The 16508-nt window shown below is 46.4% G+C and overlaps 1 protein-coding gene across 3 annotated transcripts in view; it reads left to right on the plus strand.

The window, feature by feature from the left end:
* RELB (RELB proto-oncogene, NF-kB subunit) overlaps window positions 1-16508 on the plus strand; it is a 58447-nt gene that overhangs the window by 41142 nt on the left and 797 nt on the right. For all 3 annotated transcript variants that reach the window (XM_075323675.1, XM_075323678.1, XM_075323676.1), the window contains exons 4-10: window positions 1747-1910; window positions 3431-3522; window positions 3954-4085; window positions 4777-4881; window positions 5131-5346; window positions 7124-7189; window positions 7274-7348. In XM_075323675.1, coding sequence (XP_075179790.1) covers window positions 1747-1910; window positions 3431-3522; window positions 3954-4085; window positions 4777-4881; window positions 5131-5346; window positions 7124-7189; window positions 7274-7348 — 850 coding nt within the window. The remainder of the gene's footprint in view (window positions 1-1746; window positions 1911-3430; window positions 3523-3953; window positions 4086-4776; window positions 4882-5130; window positions 5347-7123; window positions 7190-7273; window positions 7349-16508) is intronic.

Genomic DNA, 16508 nt, shown 5'->3' on the forward strand with positions numbered 1-16508 from the left:
TTAAGGGTTAACCTGCCGGATAAGAAGCTAACATTGAAGACTAGCAATCCAGCCGGGAGCAGAGCAGCCCTTACAAGCTCAATGGATAAGACCTTGTAAGCATGGTGCATATGAGCCATAAACAATAAGAAACAAGAGTTTTTTTTTAACAAATAAATTGCAAAGTTCATTATATTTATATATATATATATATATATATATATATATATATATATATATATATAATATATATATATTATAAACATTTATATATTTTTTACAAGAACTGTGCAATTTTATCCATTTAAAAACATGGAAAAATTAAAAATTTAAGGGTTACAGTGTGACTTACATCACAGTTGGCTGAGCATATGTGCGGCGTTTATTGATGTCATTAAGGAAAGTCATGAACAGTGTCTGGATAATGGTATGAATAAAAACAGCGGTATATGCGTACGGTTAATATTTGGTGCAGAAATTTCTGCACCTCTTGGCAGGAATCACAGTTGTAAAAAACGTGCGTTTTTGCCATGTTTTCGGTGCCTTTTTTGCCATATTTTTGGTGCGTTTTCTGTGCGATTTTGGCACTTTTTTTTACCACCTTTTTTGTGCCTTATTGCCACATCTTCGGTACCTTTTTTGTGCCACCCTTTTTTGTGCCACCCTTTTTGCCACCATTTTTTATTTATTTAATTTTTTTTTTTTTTTGCCACATTTTTGTGCCTTTTTGCCATGTTTTCAGGATAAACTGCCGCAAAAAATGCTGAAAGAATTTTTGGTCCCAGATGTTGTTGTATTGAGGCTGCCACAGAAAACGGCCGCAAAAGGCTGAAAGAATTGACCTGCTGCAGATTTATTTCTTCACCAAATTTAAGAAGCAAATACTCAATTTGTGCATGGGATTTCAGGATTCTCATTGTCTTCTCTGCCATCATGAAACCTTTCGGTTTTTTTGGCACTCAAACGCATAAAAAAAAAAACGTTATAAAAACGCATTGTGTTTACACAGTTGCAGAGTCAGGTTGGAGACGTCTGAGCACCGATTTAGCTTGGTTTTTCACTTCCACCATGTTAATGCTTGAATGTTGACCTGGTTTCCCGACACCCCGTTGGCTTCCCAGCACCTCTGTGTCTCCCCGACACCCCTTTGGCTCTCCGGCACTTCTGTGTCTCCCCGACACCCCGTTGGCTCTCCGGCACTTCTGTGTCTCCCCGACACCCCGTTGGCTTCCCGGCACCTCTGTGTCTCTCCGACACCTTGTTGTCTTCCCGGCACCTCTGTGTCTCCCCGACACCCCGTTGGCTTCCCGACACCTCTGTGTCTCCCCGACACCCCGTTGGCTTCCCGACACCCTGTTGGCTTCCCGGCACTTCTGTGTCTCTCCGACACCCCGTTGGCTTCCCGGCACCTCTGTGTCTCCCCGACACCCCGTTGGCTTCCCGGAACCTCGGTGTCTCCTCGGCACCCTGGTGGCTCCTTGGTGCCAGTCATGCTTCCTCTGTACACTTACCCCAGCAGTGTCGGCAGTCATTTACAGCTGGCACAGACCTTTTTTGTCCCAGCATTCTGGATTTATGGTCCCAGAGGTTGTATTATTAAGGTTGTTGCCACGTGCAGGGTTGGTTTATATTTCTTGGGTACACAGTTACTCGCTTGGATTGTGCTGTAATTATATTTACCGTTGACCCTCCTGTGGAAAGTACCTAAGATTTCTCCACCTTCCCGCCTCAGCAGATCCGTCACCTTTCTGGTCTTGTCACCTGCAGCTATTAAACTGCGGAGGAATTCACGAGGTCGAAGTCAAAGTGTGCCTTGTTTGGAAGGATGCCCCTTTTCGGATCCACCCTCACGGACTGGTGGGCAAGGACTGCAGTAAAGGAATTTGTGAGATTACGCTGCATCCTGATGATAAAGGCCAAGCCCAGCATAGGTGAGCCGGCGACGAGGAAGAGGGGGCAACGTAATAATGATAGAACGGTCTGAGCAACATGGTCAGATCTTATACTGTATGTGTAACTAAGAAATTAGGGAAATTTAGACTGTAGTTAATTTAAAGGGATTCTGTTGACATAATAAAAACTTTAAATTTGAGCATTAATGGCTGAAAACTTACAAACTGAGCCGTAGTCTCTTGCTTTTTACCTTCTGAGGGTCCAGCACAAGCTTCTCTGGACTGGAGTTCACAATGTTACTGTTCTTCTGTCACAAGCCTGTGATTGGCTGCAGCAGTCTTGTGACTTGAAACATGTGATGCTCTCCTAGTCACCTGATTGCTCCAGCCAATCATAAGCCTCAACAGTCTTGTGACAGTAGAGCGGTTATGCCATGTTACTGACCACCGGATTGGCCTCTGTTTGATCCCCAGGGGTGATGGAAGGTGAGTATACCTCCGTTTGTTACTGTTATACCATCAATGCCCTTGTTAAAGTTTTTATTAGGAACTTACCCTATTTTCCGGATTATTTGACACACTTTTTTTCCCCCAAAACTAGAGGTAAAATGGGGCTGCATCTTATAATCCGGATATGGCTTACCGGAGCGACTGTGGTGGAGCAAGGTCACAGGAGGCAGGGTCGGCTACACTGAGGGCTCGGAAAGGGGGTGTCACTGCAGTGGAGCGGCTCAGGAGGGTCACAGGACGGAGGATTGGCGATGTAGCGGGTGCCATTGATCTGACAGTGGGCTCCATTGAATTACCTACAGTTGACACAATGGACTTCAAGAAAATGGCCATAGAGGCCAATCTGCACACTTGGCCATTTTCTTGAAGTCCATCGCGTCAACTGCGGGCAATTTTCAATGGAGCCCACCGGCAGATCAGTGGCGCCCGCCGCCGCAACACCCCAAGCCTGCAGTATCACTGACTATCCAGAACCGCGACACCTTATCCTCCGATCCTGCAACCTCACCAACTTTGCCTCCTGTGATCTTCCTGAGCCTCTCCACCACCACCGCTCCCCTCCTGGTGAGTCAATATAAGAGGCACTAGGATTATAAGATGGACCCTCATTTTAACATTAAATTTTTTTCCTTTATTCTCCTCTAAATTTGGGGTGCGTCTTATAATCCAGTGCATCTTATAAAACGAAAAATACGGTACAATCCATTTAATTTATTAATAAATCTAAATCTGTAACTGCAGAGAAATTCCAACATTAAAGGGGTTCCCACACTTCAATAGAAAATCCCTTTAATTACTTTTTTTTTTACTACTTAGTAGCATTGTACGTTTTTTGAATGGACAACCCCTTTAAATAAAAAAAACATCCCATCTCCAACCATTCGCTCCAAAGGCAGGTTTATTCCCCTTTCCCCCTGCAGCAGGAGATATTAAGTAGTGGTGGATCTGTGCCCTTGGGTTGGAGTTACCCTTTAACCCTACGGTATTATTGTTGTTGAGTATTTGTGTGATCAGATCCCGGAACTATGCTTTTTTTTTTTATTTTCCAGCTTCAGTAATCTGGGGATCCAGTGCGTCCGCAAAAAGGAAATTGAGTCGGCTGTCAAGAAAAGGCTGAGTTTGGGAATAGATCCATACAATGGTGAGTGCTGACTGCCGAGTCTGGACTAGAGGTGACGTTATATTGTGGTAATGCATGAACAGTGTATGTGTATGTATGTGTGTGTGTATATATATATATATATATATATATTAGTGTATATATATATAGTGTATGTATATATATGTATGTATGTATATATATGTATATATATATGTATATATGTATATATATATGTATATATGTGTATATGTATATGTGTGTATATATATGTATGTGTATATATGTGTATATATGTATATGTGTGTATATATATGTATCTATATGTATATATGTGTATATATGTATCTATATGTATATATGTGTATATATATGTATATATGTATGTATATATGTGGAGTATATGTACATGTAGCCTCTATATACTGTATATTGAGTGAATAGTATCATGGCGACTTTTTCCTTCCCAATAGCCGGCATGTGGCGGCACCATGAAGAGGTGGATCTGAATGTTGTCAGGCTCTGCTTCCAGGCTTGGTATACTACCCTAGCCGGACAACGAATATGTATCGGGCCTGTGCTGTCAGAATCGGTGTATGATAAAAGTAAGTATCCTGATAATTAAAGGGGCTATTCCCTTCTTCATACATGTTGATCGTCAGATAGAGCTTGTAAAAATAAGTAGTTTTTCAATTTACTGCTTATTAAAATTTTGAGCCATTCTTGAGATATTAACACTTTTCCTTTGTTTACAGATCGTTGCCTTGGAGACCGACCACTGCTGCTGGACAGTAGAATGTGCTCAATGCTTGTTAGCTCTATTCTATTGAGCGCTGTTTTGAAGCTGGCCAGGATCGCTGGAGCGCCCGGTTACCTCCTAATCCCAGACCGCTTCAGTGCAGTGCTCACACAATACACAGCAGCAGTGGTGGTCGGTCTCCTAGGCAACTATATGTAAAGAAAAGTGTTCGTTTTCTCATTGCTCAGATATTGACGGCTCCGTTCCGGAGTTGCTCTATCTTCTAATAGCGGCCGGATACTGCACATCCACCTCCTGTTGATTTGAATGGGAGGGGGATGTGCAGTACCCAGTCGTGGCCACTGTCAGAAGATGGATGAGCTCCGGAACTGATAATTTCCTGCCGCGGTCACTGGTTATAGCTGATCAGCGGGGGTGGGTACTGGGTGTCAGACCCTTAGCGATCAGACATTGATGACCTATCCTAAGGATAAGGGTGGGAAGGTCATTAAATGCGATCTTGTATCTGAGCTAAACTCTTCCATTCATCATCACAGAATCCACTAACACTTCGGAGCTGAAGATCTGCCGGATGAATAAAGATCACGGCCGTTGTGATGGCGGAGATGAGCTTTATATCCTATGCGACAAAGTGCAGAAAGGTGAGAGATCACCACAGATCCCAGAAGATCCTTGGGTTGTCAGTATGGGTTTCTTAAGCTGCTTGACATTTTCAGTTCTGACCGATCTGGTCTCTTCTATGTCCATGTAATAAGATCTGTGATCCTGGGCCCATTTGACTTTGTCCATAGATTTCTATGCCTGGAGCTCTAACAAACCGATGATCAGTAGCTGTTGTGTCCAATATGGTGCTCGTGTATATTGCAGTAACGTTTGGTGTCTTCCTCCAGAGGATATCAAGGTTGTGTTCTTGGAAGGGGAATGGCAGGCTTTTGCAGATTTCTCTCAAGCCGATGTTCACAGACAGATCGCCATTGTCCTGAAGACGCCGCCGTACCGTGATCTGCACATAAAGAACCCGGCTCCTGTCCATGTGTGTCTGGAGAGGATGGGAGACAAGATCCGCAGCGAGGCGATGATCTTCACATACATGCCCCGAGAAATCAGTAAGTAACGTTGAGCAATTTGTATTATATCTCCATTTATTCCACCACCTAAGCTCCACAGCGGATTAAAGTAGCGGCAAAAAATAATAAATGAATGTGTAGGTGTGTGTATATATGTGTATATATATGTGTGTATGTATATATATATATATATATATATATATATATATATATATATATATATATATATATATATATATATATATATATATATATATATATATATATATATATATATATATATATTATATATACACACACAGTACAGACCAAAAGTTTGGAAGTTTGGACACACACATTCGCATTCAAAGAGTTTTCTTTATTTTCAGGACTCTTAAAAAGTGTAGATTCACATTGAAGGCATCAAAACTATGAATTAACACATGTGGAATGAAATACTTATTTTCAGTTGTTTCACACTTTTTTAAGTCTTATATTCTACATTCTTCAAAGTAGCCACCTTTTGCTTTGATTACTGCTTTGCACACTCTTGGCATTCTCTTGATGAGCTTCAAGAGGTAGTCACCGGAAATGGTTTTCCAACAGTCTTGAAGGAGTTCCCAGAAATGCTTAGCACTTGTTGGCCCTTTTGCCTTCACTCTGCGGACCAGCTCACCCCAATCCATCTCGATTGGGTTCAGGTCTGGTGACTGTGGAGGCCAGGTCATCTGGCGTAGCACCCCATCACTCTCCTTCATAGTCAAATAGCCCTTACACAGCCTGGAGGTGTGTTTGGGGTCATTGTCCTGTTGAAAATAAATGATGGTCCAACTAAACGCAAACCAGATGGAATAGCACGCCGCTGCAAGATGCTGTGGTAGTCATGCTGGTTCTGTATGCCTTCAATGTTGAATAAATCCCCAATAGTGTCACCAGCAAAGCCCCCCCACACCATCACACCTCCTCCTCCATGCTTCACGGTGGGAACCAGCCATGTAGAATCCATCCGTTCACCTTTTCTACAAAGACACGGTGGCTGGATCCAAAGATCTCAAATTTGGACTCATCAGACCAAAGCACGGATTTCCACTGGTCTAATGTCCATTCCTTGTGTTCTTTGGCCCAAACAAGTCTCTTCTGCTTGTTGCCTGTGGTTTCCTAGCAGCTATTTTACCATGAAGGCTGCTGCACATAGTCTCCTCTTAATAGTTGTTCTAGAGATGAAAAGGTGTGTCCAAACTTTTGGTCTGTACTGTATATATACATATACACACCCTCCTGTAAATTGACATGCAGAGTATATTTTAAATTTGCAGCTTGTCAGTTTGTTGTGGAGCGGTGGCGGGGGTGGTGCATATTTTTTTTCCCATCAGTTTAACGAGAAAATGAAAATCTACAATTGAGGTTTGATGTCGAATTTTGACTTTCTCGATTCCCTGCAATTTAATATAAGGCAGGATCCACCCCAAATTCTGCACCATTTGTAGGTAGATTTGTCAATTTTTCCTGTAGATTTTGTGCAGGAATTTTTTCTTGTTATTGTTGATGAGAGTGAATCTGTTATTCCTTTTAAGACGACAGACTTTATTAATACAAGGCTAAAATTCACTTTAGTTGGTCACATCGACAGCGCCGTAGCCAATCGATGAACTCAACGGCTCGCGACGCCAACCTGTGCAGAGCCGCTGAGCTCCCTGATTGGCTGCAGCACTGACGACATGACATCAGCACTGCAGGCAAATATTAAAAATGTCTTAATTTTTTTTAATCCCTTTTAAACGTCCAAGTCTCGCAGACCGTTTGTGCATCTCCTCATAGCTACTAATCTTTTCTACAGACTCATATGGATTAGGCAAAAAGCGTCAACGGCTCTCGCCTCCCTTTGAGGATCTCATCGGCCCGGGTGTGTATCATCGTGGGGGATTTATTGGCAAGGCGACAAGTCGGAGCGATGGCACAGGGAAATGACAGAATTTTCTATTTGCAGATCCACATGGGATTGAGAGTAAAAGGAAGCAGCAGGTCATACCAGAGTATACGGACCACTGCAACCCCATGGCAGGTACGTTCTACCATATAGACCAGGCATCTCAAACACGGCTGGGTGTATAGGTCGCACATAGAAAAAAATAATTTGAGGGGCCGCATTGATTGCAGGAGAAAGTGACATTTTTATTGGTACCATGTTTTTTATTGTTGTTTCTGTTATTTTTGTTTACATTTTATCCTTTTCTTGTAAGTAATATAGTTTTCCAATTCGCACCATATAGTAATTTTGGCCAACATCTTTTAGTAATGTTCCCCTTGTTGAAGTAATGTGCCCATCCTTGTCCCTTTTTACAGATGTATCCCATACTTATCCCTAACCTGTAGTCATGTGCCCCCTCCTGTAGTAATGTGCCCAGCCTTGTCCCCTTTTACTAATGTGAACCATCCTTGTCCCCATCCTGTAGTAATGTGCTCATCCTGTAGTATCGTGCCCCAGCCTTGTCCCCTTTAACTAATGTGCCCCATCCTTGTCCCCATCCTATAGTAATGTGCTCATCCTGTAGTAACGTGCCCCAGTCTTGTCCCCATCCTATAGTAACGTGCCCCAGCCTTGTCCCCTTTAACTAATGTGCCTCATCCTTGTCCCCTTCTTGTAGTAATCTTCCCATCCTATTGTAATGTGCCCCCTCCTTAACCCCATCCTGTAGTCATGTGCCCCCTCCTTGTCCCCTTTTACTAATGTGCCCCACCTTTGTCCCCATCCTGTAGTAATGTACTCATACTCGACTTCTTTTACTAATGTGCTCAAGCAGGTACCCATCTTGTAGTAATGTCCCCTGTACTGATCCTCTTGTAGCAATGTCCCATCCTGGTCCCCTTTTGTGCCATCACACACACACACACACACACACACACACACACACACACACCAGAAATTTCCATGTGGCCAATTTGTTAGTGACCACAAATGTCTAATGTGTCTTTTGGAAGGGTTTCTTGACAATATGAAGATTCCCTGCCTGAGCCCCCAGCAATAAACTGGGGACAGATAATAATTTAATGAGGAGAATAGTTTAATTTCTTTGTCGCTCCATTGGGAGACCCAGACAATTGGGTGTATAGCTATTGCCTCTGGAGGCCACACAAAGTATTACACTTAAAAGTGTAAGGCCCCTCCCCTTCTGGCTATACACCCCCAGTGGGATCACTGGCTCACCAGTTTTGTGCTTTGTGCGAAGGAGGCAACACATCCACGCATAGCTCCACTTTTTAGTCAGCAGCAGCTGCTGACTATGTCGGATGGAAGAAAAGAGGACACATATAGTGTCCCCAGCATGCTCCCTTCTCACCCCACTGTATGTCGGAGGTGTTTGTAAGGTTGAGGTACCCATTGCGGGTACGGCGGCAGGAGCCCACATGCTGATTCCTTCCCCATCCCTTTTTACAGGGCTCTGGGTGAAGTGGGATTTACCGGTCTCCAGGCACTGAGACCGTGCTCCATCTACAGCCCCTGGAGAAGATGCTGGATGGAGCGGAGTACATCAGGGACATGGCCCTGCTTCCTCAAGGTACTCTGTGTCCCCGTGCATTTGGCGCTCACACCGCAGCATGCTGGGTGTTGTAGTGCGCCGGGGGACATCAGCGCTGCGGCGCCTGTGCCATGGCCTCATTCAGCCTTGCTGAAGCAGGCTCACTTATGGGAATTGGTCGCGCCGGCCGCTGGGACTGCGGCGCGGCTGGCACTTGTAGTGCGCCGGGGACTTCAGCGCGGCCTGCGCTTTTACGGCGGCCGCGCTGATAACTAGAGTCCCCGGCTTTTGCGGCCTGCTTCCGTTCGTTCCCGCCCCCAGACCTGCCAGTCAGGAGAGGGGCGGGACGCTGGCCACTTCCAGGAATCGGTCGCGCCGGCCGCTGGCAGCGGCGCGGCTGGCACTTGTGGTGCGCCGGGGACTTCAGCGCGGCCCGCGCTTTTACGGCGGCCGCGCTGATAACTAGAGTCCCCGGCTTTTGCGGCCTGCTTCCGTTCGTTCCCGCCCCCAGACCTGCCAGTCAGGAGAGGGGCGGGACGCTAGCCACTTCTATGAATCGGTCGCGCCGGCCGCTGGAACTGCGGCGCGGCTGGCACTTGTGGTGCGCCGGGGACTTCAGCGCGGCCCGCGCTTTTACGGCGGCCGCGCTGTTAACTCGAGTCCCCGGCTTCTGGGCCTAGTCTCCCTTCGTTACCGCCCACAGCCCTGACAGTCAGGGTAGGGGCGTGACGCTGCATAGAGCAGAGCTGAGAGCTGGAGTATGTTTTGCATACTCCACCCCTCTCACTGTGTGCACTGTGAATCCGGATTCCCGCACTTTCTCAGGCACGCCCACGGCTTCCTTCTCTACAAGGACACCGGCAGCCATTAGTGTCAGTTTCTGTACGATACAGAGACAAGTGTGGAAGACCCTGGCATTCTGATAGTCACACAATCGCTGTAACAGGCGTTAAGCAGCACCTGTGGTGCTAACCCCACTAGTGCAGAAGTGCACTTATAGATATGCTTGTACTATATACATTGCACTGTTTGGTCGCACGTTGTATATACCCTCCTGGATTATGCGGAGGAGTTATCAGCATATTCTCTGTGTAAAACAAAGGTGCAGAACCACATGTTTTTCTATACAGCTGGTACAGCATGTACGGCTATAAGGCCGGCAGGTACATAGACTCCCATTGTATGCACTAATGGCCAGGGGATGAGGACGGTGTCTGCAGTATTTACTGACAGTTTTTCTGAGACTATGGCTATGATACTAGAAGCCTAGCAGTCCGGACATGTCTCTCACAATATGGGCACTGTTGAATCATTGATCCATGGCCCCCCTCAGTGTGAATAACTAACAGCTCCGGGAATGTCACACGCATCCCAGAGTCACGGCTCTGCACGGACGTCAGTCCCAGACAGGACTCGCTGTGGTGGGCTCGCTATGAGCGGCCTCGGTTTCATCAGGGTCCTAACAGAAGGACTCGCTGTGTAATGAGGCGGAAGTAGCGGCTCAGGATTCTGATCCTGAGACCGCTCTCAATCTGGATACACCTGATTGTGACGCCATAGTAAATAATCTTATAGCGTCCATCTATAGAATGTGGGTTATTTCTCACAGCTCCTCCAGTGGAGGAGTCAGCTTCACGTATTTTTCTGGACCACTCTGCCTTCAGAGAGGCAGTCCAGGAACACCACGCTTATCCAGATATACGCTTCTCCAAACGGCTTAGGATACACGTTATCCCTGTCCCCTGACTTGGTCAAGGACTGGACCCAATGTCCCGAGCGGCATCCTCCAATCTCCAGGCTTGTAGCTAGATCCATAGTTGCAGTGGGAGATGGAACTGCAAACTCAAAGATGCCACTGACAGACAGATGGATCTCTGGTCGAAAGCCATCTATGAGGCTGTCGGCGCACCGTTGGCTCCGGCATTCTCTCCCTTGGGGCACTCCAAGCTATTTCAGCTTGTCTTACACAGATTGACACGGTTACACGTACATCTGTGCCGCAGGTGGCATCCTTAACCTCTCAAATGTCTGCATTTGTTTCTTACGCGATTCAGGTTGTCCTGGACTCTGCGAACCGTGCGGCGGTAGCCTCCGCTACTCCGTGTTTTTAAGCAGAGCCTGGTCTGCTCGTTAAGTGAATGGAAGGCTGATTCTGCTTCCAAAAAAGGTTGCCTAACCAGTTGCCTTTTTCTGCTGACCGACTGTTTGGTGAGCGTTGGATGTAACCATCAAACAGTCCAGGGGTAAGGATTCATCCTTTCCTCAGCCCGGACACAACAAACCCCAACAGAGCAAGAGGCAGTCGGGGTTTTCGGCCTTTTCGAGGCTCGGGCAGGTCCCATTTTTCCTCGTCCAATGTGGACTCAAAAGGATCAGAGGAGCTAAGATTCTTAGCGGGCTCAGTCTCGCCCAAAAAAGCGACAGTCTGAAAACCCGCTTCCAAGGCGGCTTCCTCATGACTTGCGGCCTCGGTCGGTAGCAGGCTCTCCCGCCTTGGCGATATTTAGCTGCCATAGGTCAATGACCATTGAGTGTGAGACATTCTGTCTCACGGGTACAGGATAGAGCTCACTTCTCGTCCTCCAACTCGATTCTTCAGAATTTCTCACCTCCCGGCCGGGCCGCTGCTCTTCTGCAAACAGGGTGCACTCTATAGGCAGAAAGAGTGATGACCCCCGTTCCTCTTCAGGAACAAGGTCACGGGTTTTTACCCCAAATTCTTTGCGGTACCTATAACAACGGGCCGTTCCGTCCCGTTCTGGATCTAAAAATGCTCAGCAAGCTCGTGGACACCAGGCGGTTCCGGATGGAATCCCTCCGCCATGTCATCGCCTCAAGGTCCCAAGGATTTTTCCTAGCATCATTAGGCATCAAGGATGCTTATCCACACGTGCCGATTGATCCAGAGCACTAGCGTTTCTACGCTTCGTTATAGGAGACGAACACCCTCTGTTCGTAGCTCTACCTTCCGGCTAGCGACAGTCCAACTGGTCTTCGCCAAGGTCAGGGCAGCAGTAGTCACAGTCCTGCACTCTCAGGGTCACTCTGTGGTCCCGTATTTAGACGATCTACTTGTCAAGGCACTCTCTTAGGAAACATGCCAACACTGCCCGAACGTTGCGCTGGAGACTCTCTAGAGTTTTGGGTGGATCATCAACTTTTTAAAGTCAGATCCGACCCCGACCCTATCGATAACATATCTAGGCATAGAGTTTCTTACTCTCTCAGCGATAGTGAAGCTGCCGCTAGACAAACAGCATTCACTACGGGCTGCAAGCTCTTCTTTAAGAACCAGTCGCACACATTGAGACGCCTCATGCACTTCCTACGTAAGATGGTAGCAATGGAGGCAGTTCCTTTCGCGCAGTTTTACTGCGTCCACTACAATGGGACATTCTCCGCCAATGGGACGAGGAGTCGACGTCCCTCAACAGAGTCGTCGTTCTTTCTCAGGCGGCCAAGGAATCTCTACGGTGGTGGCTTCTTCTCACCTCTTGGTCAAAAAGAAGATCCTTCCTATCCCCGTCCTGGGCGATAGTTACGACAGACGCGAGTCTATCAGGGTGGGGAGCAGTTTTTCTCCACTACAGCGCTCAGGGTACGTGGACTCAGCAAGAGTCCACTCTTCAGATCAATGTTCTTGAACACAGAGCAGTGTATCTTGCCCTACAATCCTTCCAACAGCGGCTGGAAAGCAAGCATATCCGACTTCAGTCGGACAGCTCCACAGCGGTGGCATACATCAACCACCAAGGAAGAACGCGCAACCGGCAAGCCTTCCAGGAAGTCCGGCAGGTTCTGATGTGGGTGGAAGACACGGCATCCACCATATCCACAATTCACATCCCAAGTGTGGAAACTAGGAAGCTGACTTCCTAAGTCGCTGAGGTGTGGCCGAAAGAGTATGGTCTCCTCACCCGGACGGGTTTCAGGAGATCTGGCGCCGCTGACAGAGGCCGGACGTCGATCTAATGGCGTCACGGCACAACAACAATGTGCCAGCTTCATGGCACGGTTTCACAATCATCGAGCTCTGGCGGCAAACGCCTTAGTTCAGCATTGGTCGCAGTTCCAGCTACCTTAGGTGCCACCTCTGGCATTGTTGCCCAGAGTACTGCGCTAGATCAAGACCGACTGCGGCCGCGCCATCCTCGTCGCTACAAATTGGCCGAGGATGTTGTGGTACTCGGTTCTGTGGTGCCTCACGGTAGGCTAACCGGGGGCACTACCAGACCAATCAGACTAGCTGTCTCAAGGGCCATTCTTCCATTTGAATTCTACGGCCCTCAACCGGATGGTGTGGCATTGAGTCCTGGAACCTAGTGTCGTCAGGATTACCTCAGGACGTGGTTGCCACCATGAGACAGGCTAGCATACCAACGTCCGCCAAGATTGACCACAGGACGTGGAAGATGTTCTTATCTCGGTGCTCGGCGCAGGGTGTTTCTCCCTGGCCGGTTGCATCGTCTATGTTTCCTTCCTTCCTGCAATCTAGGTAGGAAAATGGGTTGTCGCTCAGTTCCCTTTAGGGACAAGTCTCAGCGCTATCTGTATTTTTTCAGAAACGACGACTTCCTCAGGTACGCACGTTCCTACGGGGAGTTTGTCTTCTCAGCACTCCGTACAAGCGGCCGTTTGAGCCCTGAGATCTGAACAAGGTTCTAATTGCTCTCCAGATGCCGCCTTTCGAGCCTTTGAAGGATGTCTCCCTTCCCGTTTTTCACGGGAAGTGGCCTTCTCTTAGGAGAGTTTCCGAGCTAGCAACGCTCTCATACAAACTCCCTTCCTGGTCCTTCACCAGGACAGGGTAGTTCTGCGTCCGGTTCCGGAATTTCTCCCTAAGGTGGTATCCCATTTTCATATCAATCAGGATATCACCTCACCTTCTTTGTGTCCTCGTCCAGTCCATCAATTTCAGAAAGATTTGCATCTGTTGGTTCTGGTGAGAGCACTCAGGTTCTACTTCCCGCATGGCGCTCCTGCGCCACCCGGATGCACTCTTTGTCCTTGTCGCTGGTCGGCGTAAACAGTCGCAAGCTTCCAGATCCACCCTTGCTCGGGGGCTCGAGGAACCAATTCTTGAAACCTACAGTTCTACTGGGCTTCTGGTTCTCTCAAGGCCGAAGGCCCATTCTACCAGAGCCGTGGGTGCATCCTGGGCATTACGGCACCAGGCTACGGCTCAGCAGGTGTGTCAGGCACCCACCTGGTCGAGTCTACTTACTTTTACCAAGCATTATCAGATGCATACCTACGCTTCGGCAGACGCCAGCCTAGGTAGATAAGTCATTCAGGCGGCGGTTGGCCACCTGTAGGAGAGGGCCGTTTGACGGCCCTATCATGAGGTATTCTTTTACCCACCCAGGGATTGCTTTTGGACATCCCAATTGTCTGGGTCTCCCAATGGAGCGACAAAGAAGAAGGGAATTTTGTTTACTTACCGTAAATTCCTTTTCTTCTAGCTCCAATTGGGAGACCCAGCACCCGCCCTGTTTTCTCGGGGTTTTTCTGTTTTTTCGGGTACACATGTTGTTCATGTGGTATGGTTCAGTTCTCCGATGTTTCCTCGGATTGAATTGGTCTTTAAACCAGTTATTGGCTTTCCTCCTTCTTGCTTTGGCACTAAAACTGGTGAGCCAGTGATCCCACTGGGGGTGTATAGCCAGAAGGGGAGGGGCCTTACACTTTTAAGTGTAATACTTTGTGTGGCCTCCAGAGGCAATAGCTATACACCCAATTGTCTGGGTCTCCCAATTGGAGCTAGAAGAAAAGGAATTTACGGTAAGTAAACAAAATTCCCTTCTTTTCATCTATTAGTTCATAATTCTAAATAATAAAAATCAAATAATTGCTGCAGCTTTCGGCTGTGATATGAAAGCCTCATCCAGACCTTGTCCTAAAGCCTATGGTAATGGCACAGGTTTTCACATTACATGCATGAGCACTGCCACCTAGAGGTTAAAGAAATGGAAGGATTGGCAAATAACGGAATCCTTTCTGTCCTTTCTATCTTTTATTGTGAAGTCATACTGACTTTGATGTAATTTTTCGAACCGTTAGATCTTATTTCACTTTATGGCAGAAATGGGGCATTATGTGTTTGTCATGTGGCATTTGTTGTAAGAACTTATCCGTGGGTGACACCTGATATTTGGAAGTTTGAAGCGCCATTTTTGTATTGTGAATATAAGCAATTTTTTTTTTAATTAGTTTTTATTATTATTATTATTATTATTATTATTATTATTAATAATAATAATAATAATAATAATAATTAATAATTAATAATTAATTATTATTATTAAGAATAAAAATCCTCTCTGTTCTCCAGAATAAAGGGATTTTATTTTAGAATGTTCATTGTCTAGGTTATCGGCAGTGGCTTCAATGCAAAATCTCCAACAGGGCCCTAATGAAGGCAAGTCTTCAGTAGCATTGGCCTTTTCATATAGGGTAAAGGGATTTTTTGGACCCTCTAGGCTCCATGGACTTGGTGCAAATACAACCCCTGCACCCTGTTACGTCCCTGGTTAGCGGTTACTTTCGCAGCGTTGCAGCGGTAGATAATCATGAGCACTAATCTTTTCTAGAGAGCTTGTAAGCCCTGCATACATCCCCGCAGCACACGATCCAGGCAGGTTCAGATGTAGCTTTAGTTTTGTACACCATCGATGCTGCAGAAACAAAGCTGCATCTGCTCGCAGCAGCGCAGAGCTCAGACCAGATGGGCAATCGTGCTGTTTGGTCTGGACAGTCAATCTTCAAGAGCACTTCCTGGCAAGCACGAAGCCGGTAGGAAGAGGAGCGGTGCACTCCTGCAGATGAAAATTAAGACAAGCATTTTAATTCCTATTCTTTCTGCCTACAGCCACCACTAGAGGGGGCTGAGGAGGTTACAGTTTTGGAACTTAGTTCAGTAACACTGTACATCCACCACATGGCAGACACCAACCCCACCCAATGGACCCTGTTGACTTTCAATAGGGTTCTCCAGCATCCTTCATGGCATCTCATTATACAAAAAAATAAAATAGCACTACCCACTGCTTTGTAAAAATATGATGAAAGCTGCAGTGGAACAAATGTGAACAGCGCTTGAAGAAGACCATTCACTGGATATTTTAGCACCTCTTCCAGTTGCTTCTGCTCCATTGATTATGGAACAGTTTTTTTCTTTTTCTTCTGTGCCCCTCTGTTCCAGAAATAGTGACCAATTTTCCCTTCAACCAACTGGGCGTAGACCACAAAACTTCTCAGTGGGCGTGGGATTTTTCTTCTGGCCAATCAAAAAAAACAAAAGTTCTGTGGTACACGCCCAGTCGGCTAAAGGGAAAATTTACACTTTTATTACCAGGGGACATAACTTTGGAACGGAGGGTCGTAGAAGAAAAAGAAAAACTGTTCCAAAATCAGTGGAACAGCAACAATTGGAGGAAAAAAAATAAACCGTGAAAGGTCCTCTATAAAGGTTTAGATGTGTGGCCCTCTCTCCATTCTGATCGGGTATTTTGGAGTTCAGTTTTTCAAATCTCTGGCGTCTCAGCTGTCAGGCCCCCACGGATCTGCAAGGTGTTGATAGGTGATAACTTTTGACGTTGGGAATAACTCTTTATTATAGTGATCTTCACATGGTAAGGCCAATATAACTGTATATATTATTGCAGAATATATTTTATATACTTTATTAATATTTTTGTCTGTTTT

This window comes from Anomaloglossus baeobatrachus, chromosome 9, assembly GCF_048569485.1.
Source record: "Anomaloglossus baeobatrachus isolate aAnoBae1 chromosome 9, aAnoBae1.hap1, whole genome shotgun sequence".
NCBI lineage: Eukaryota > Metazoa > Chordata > Amphibia > Anura > Aromobatidae > Anomaloglossus > Anomaloglossus baeobatrachus.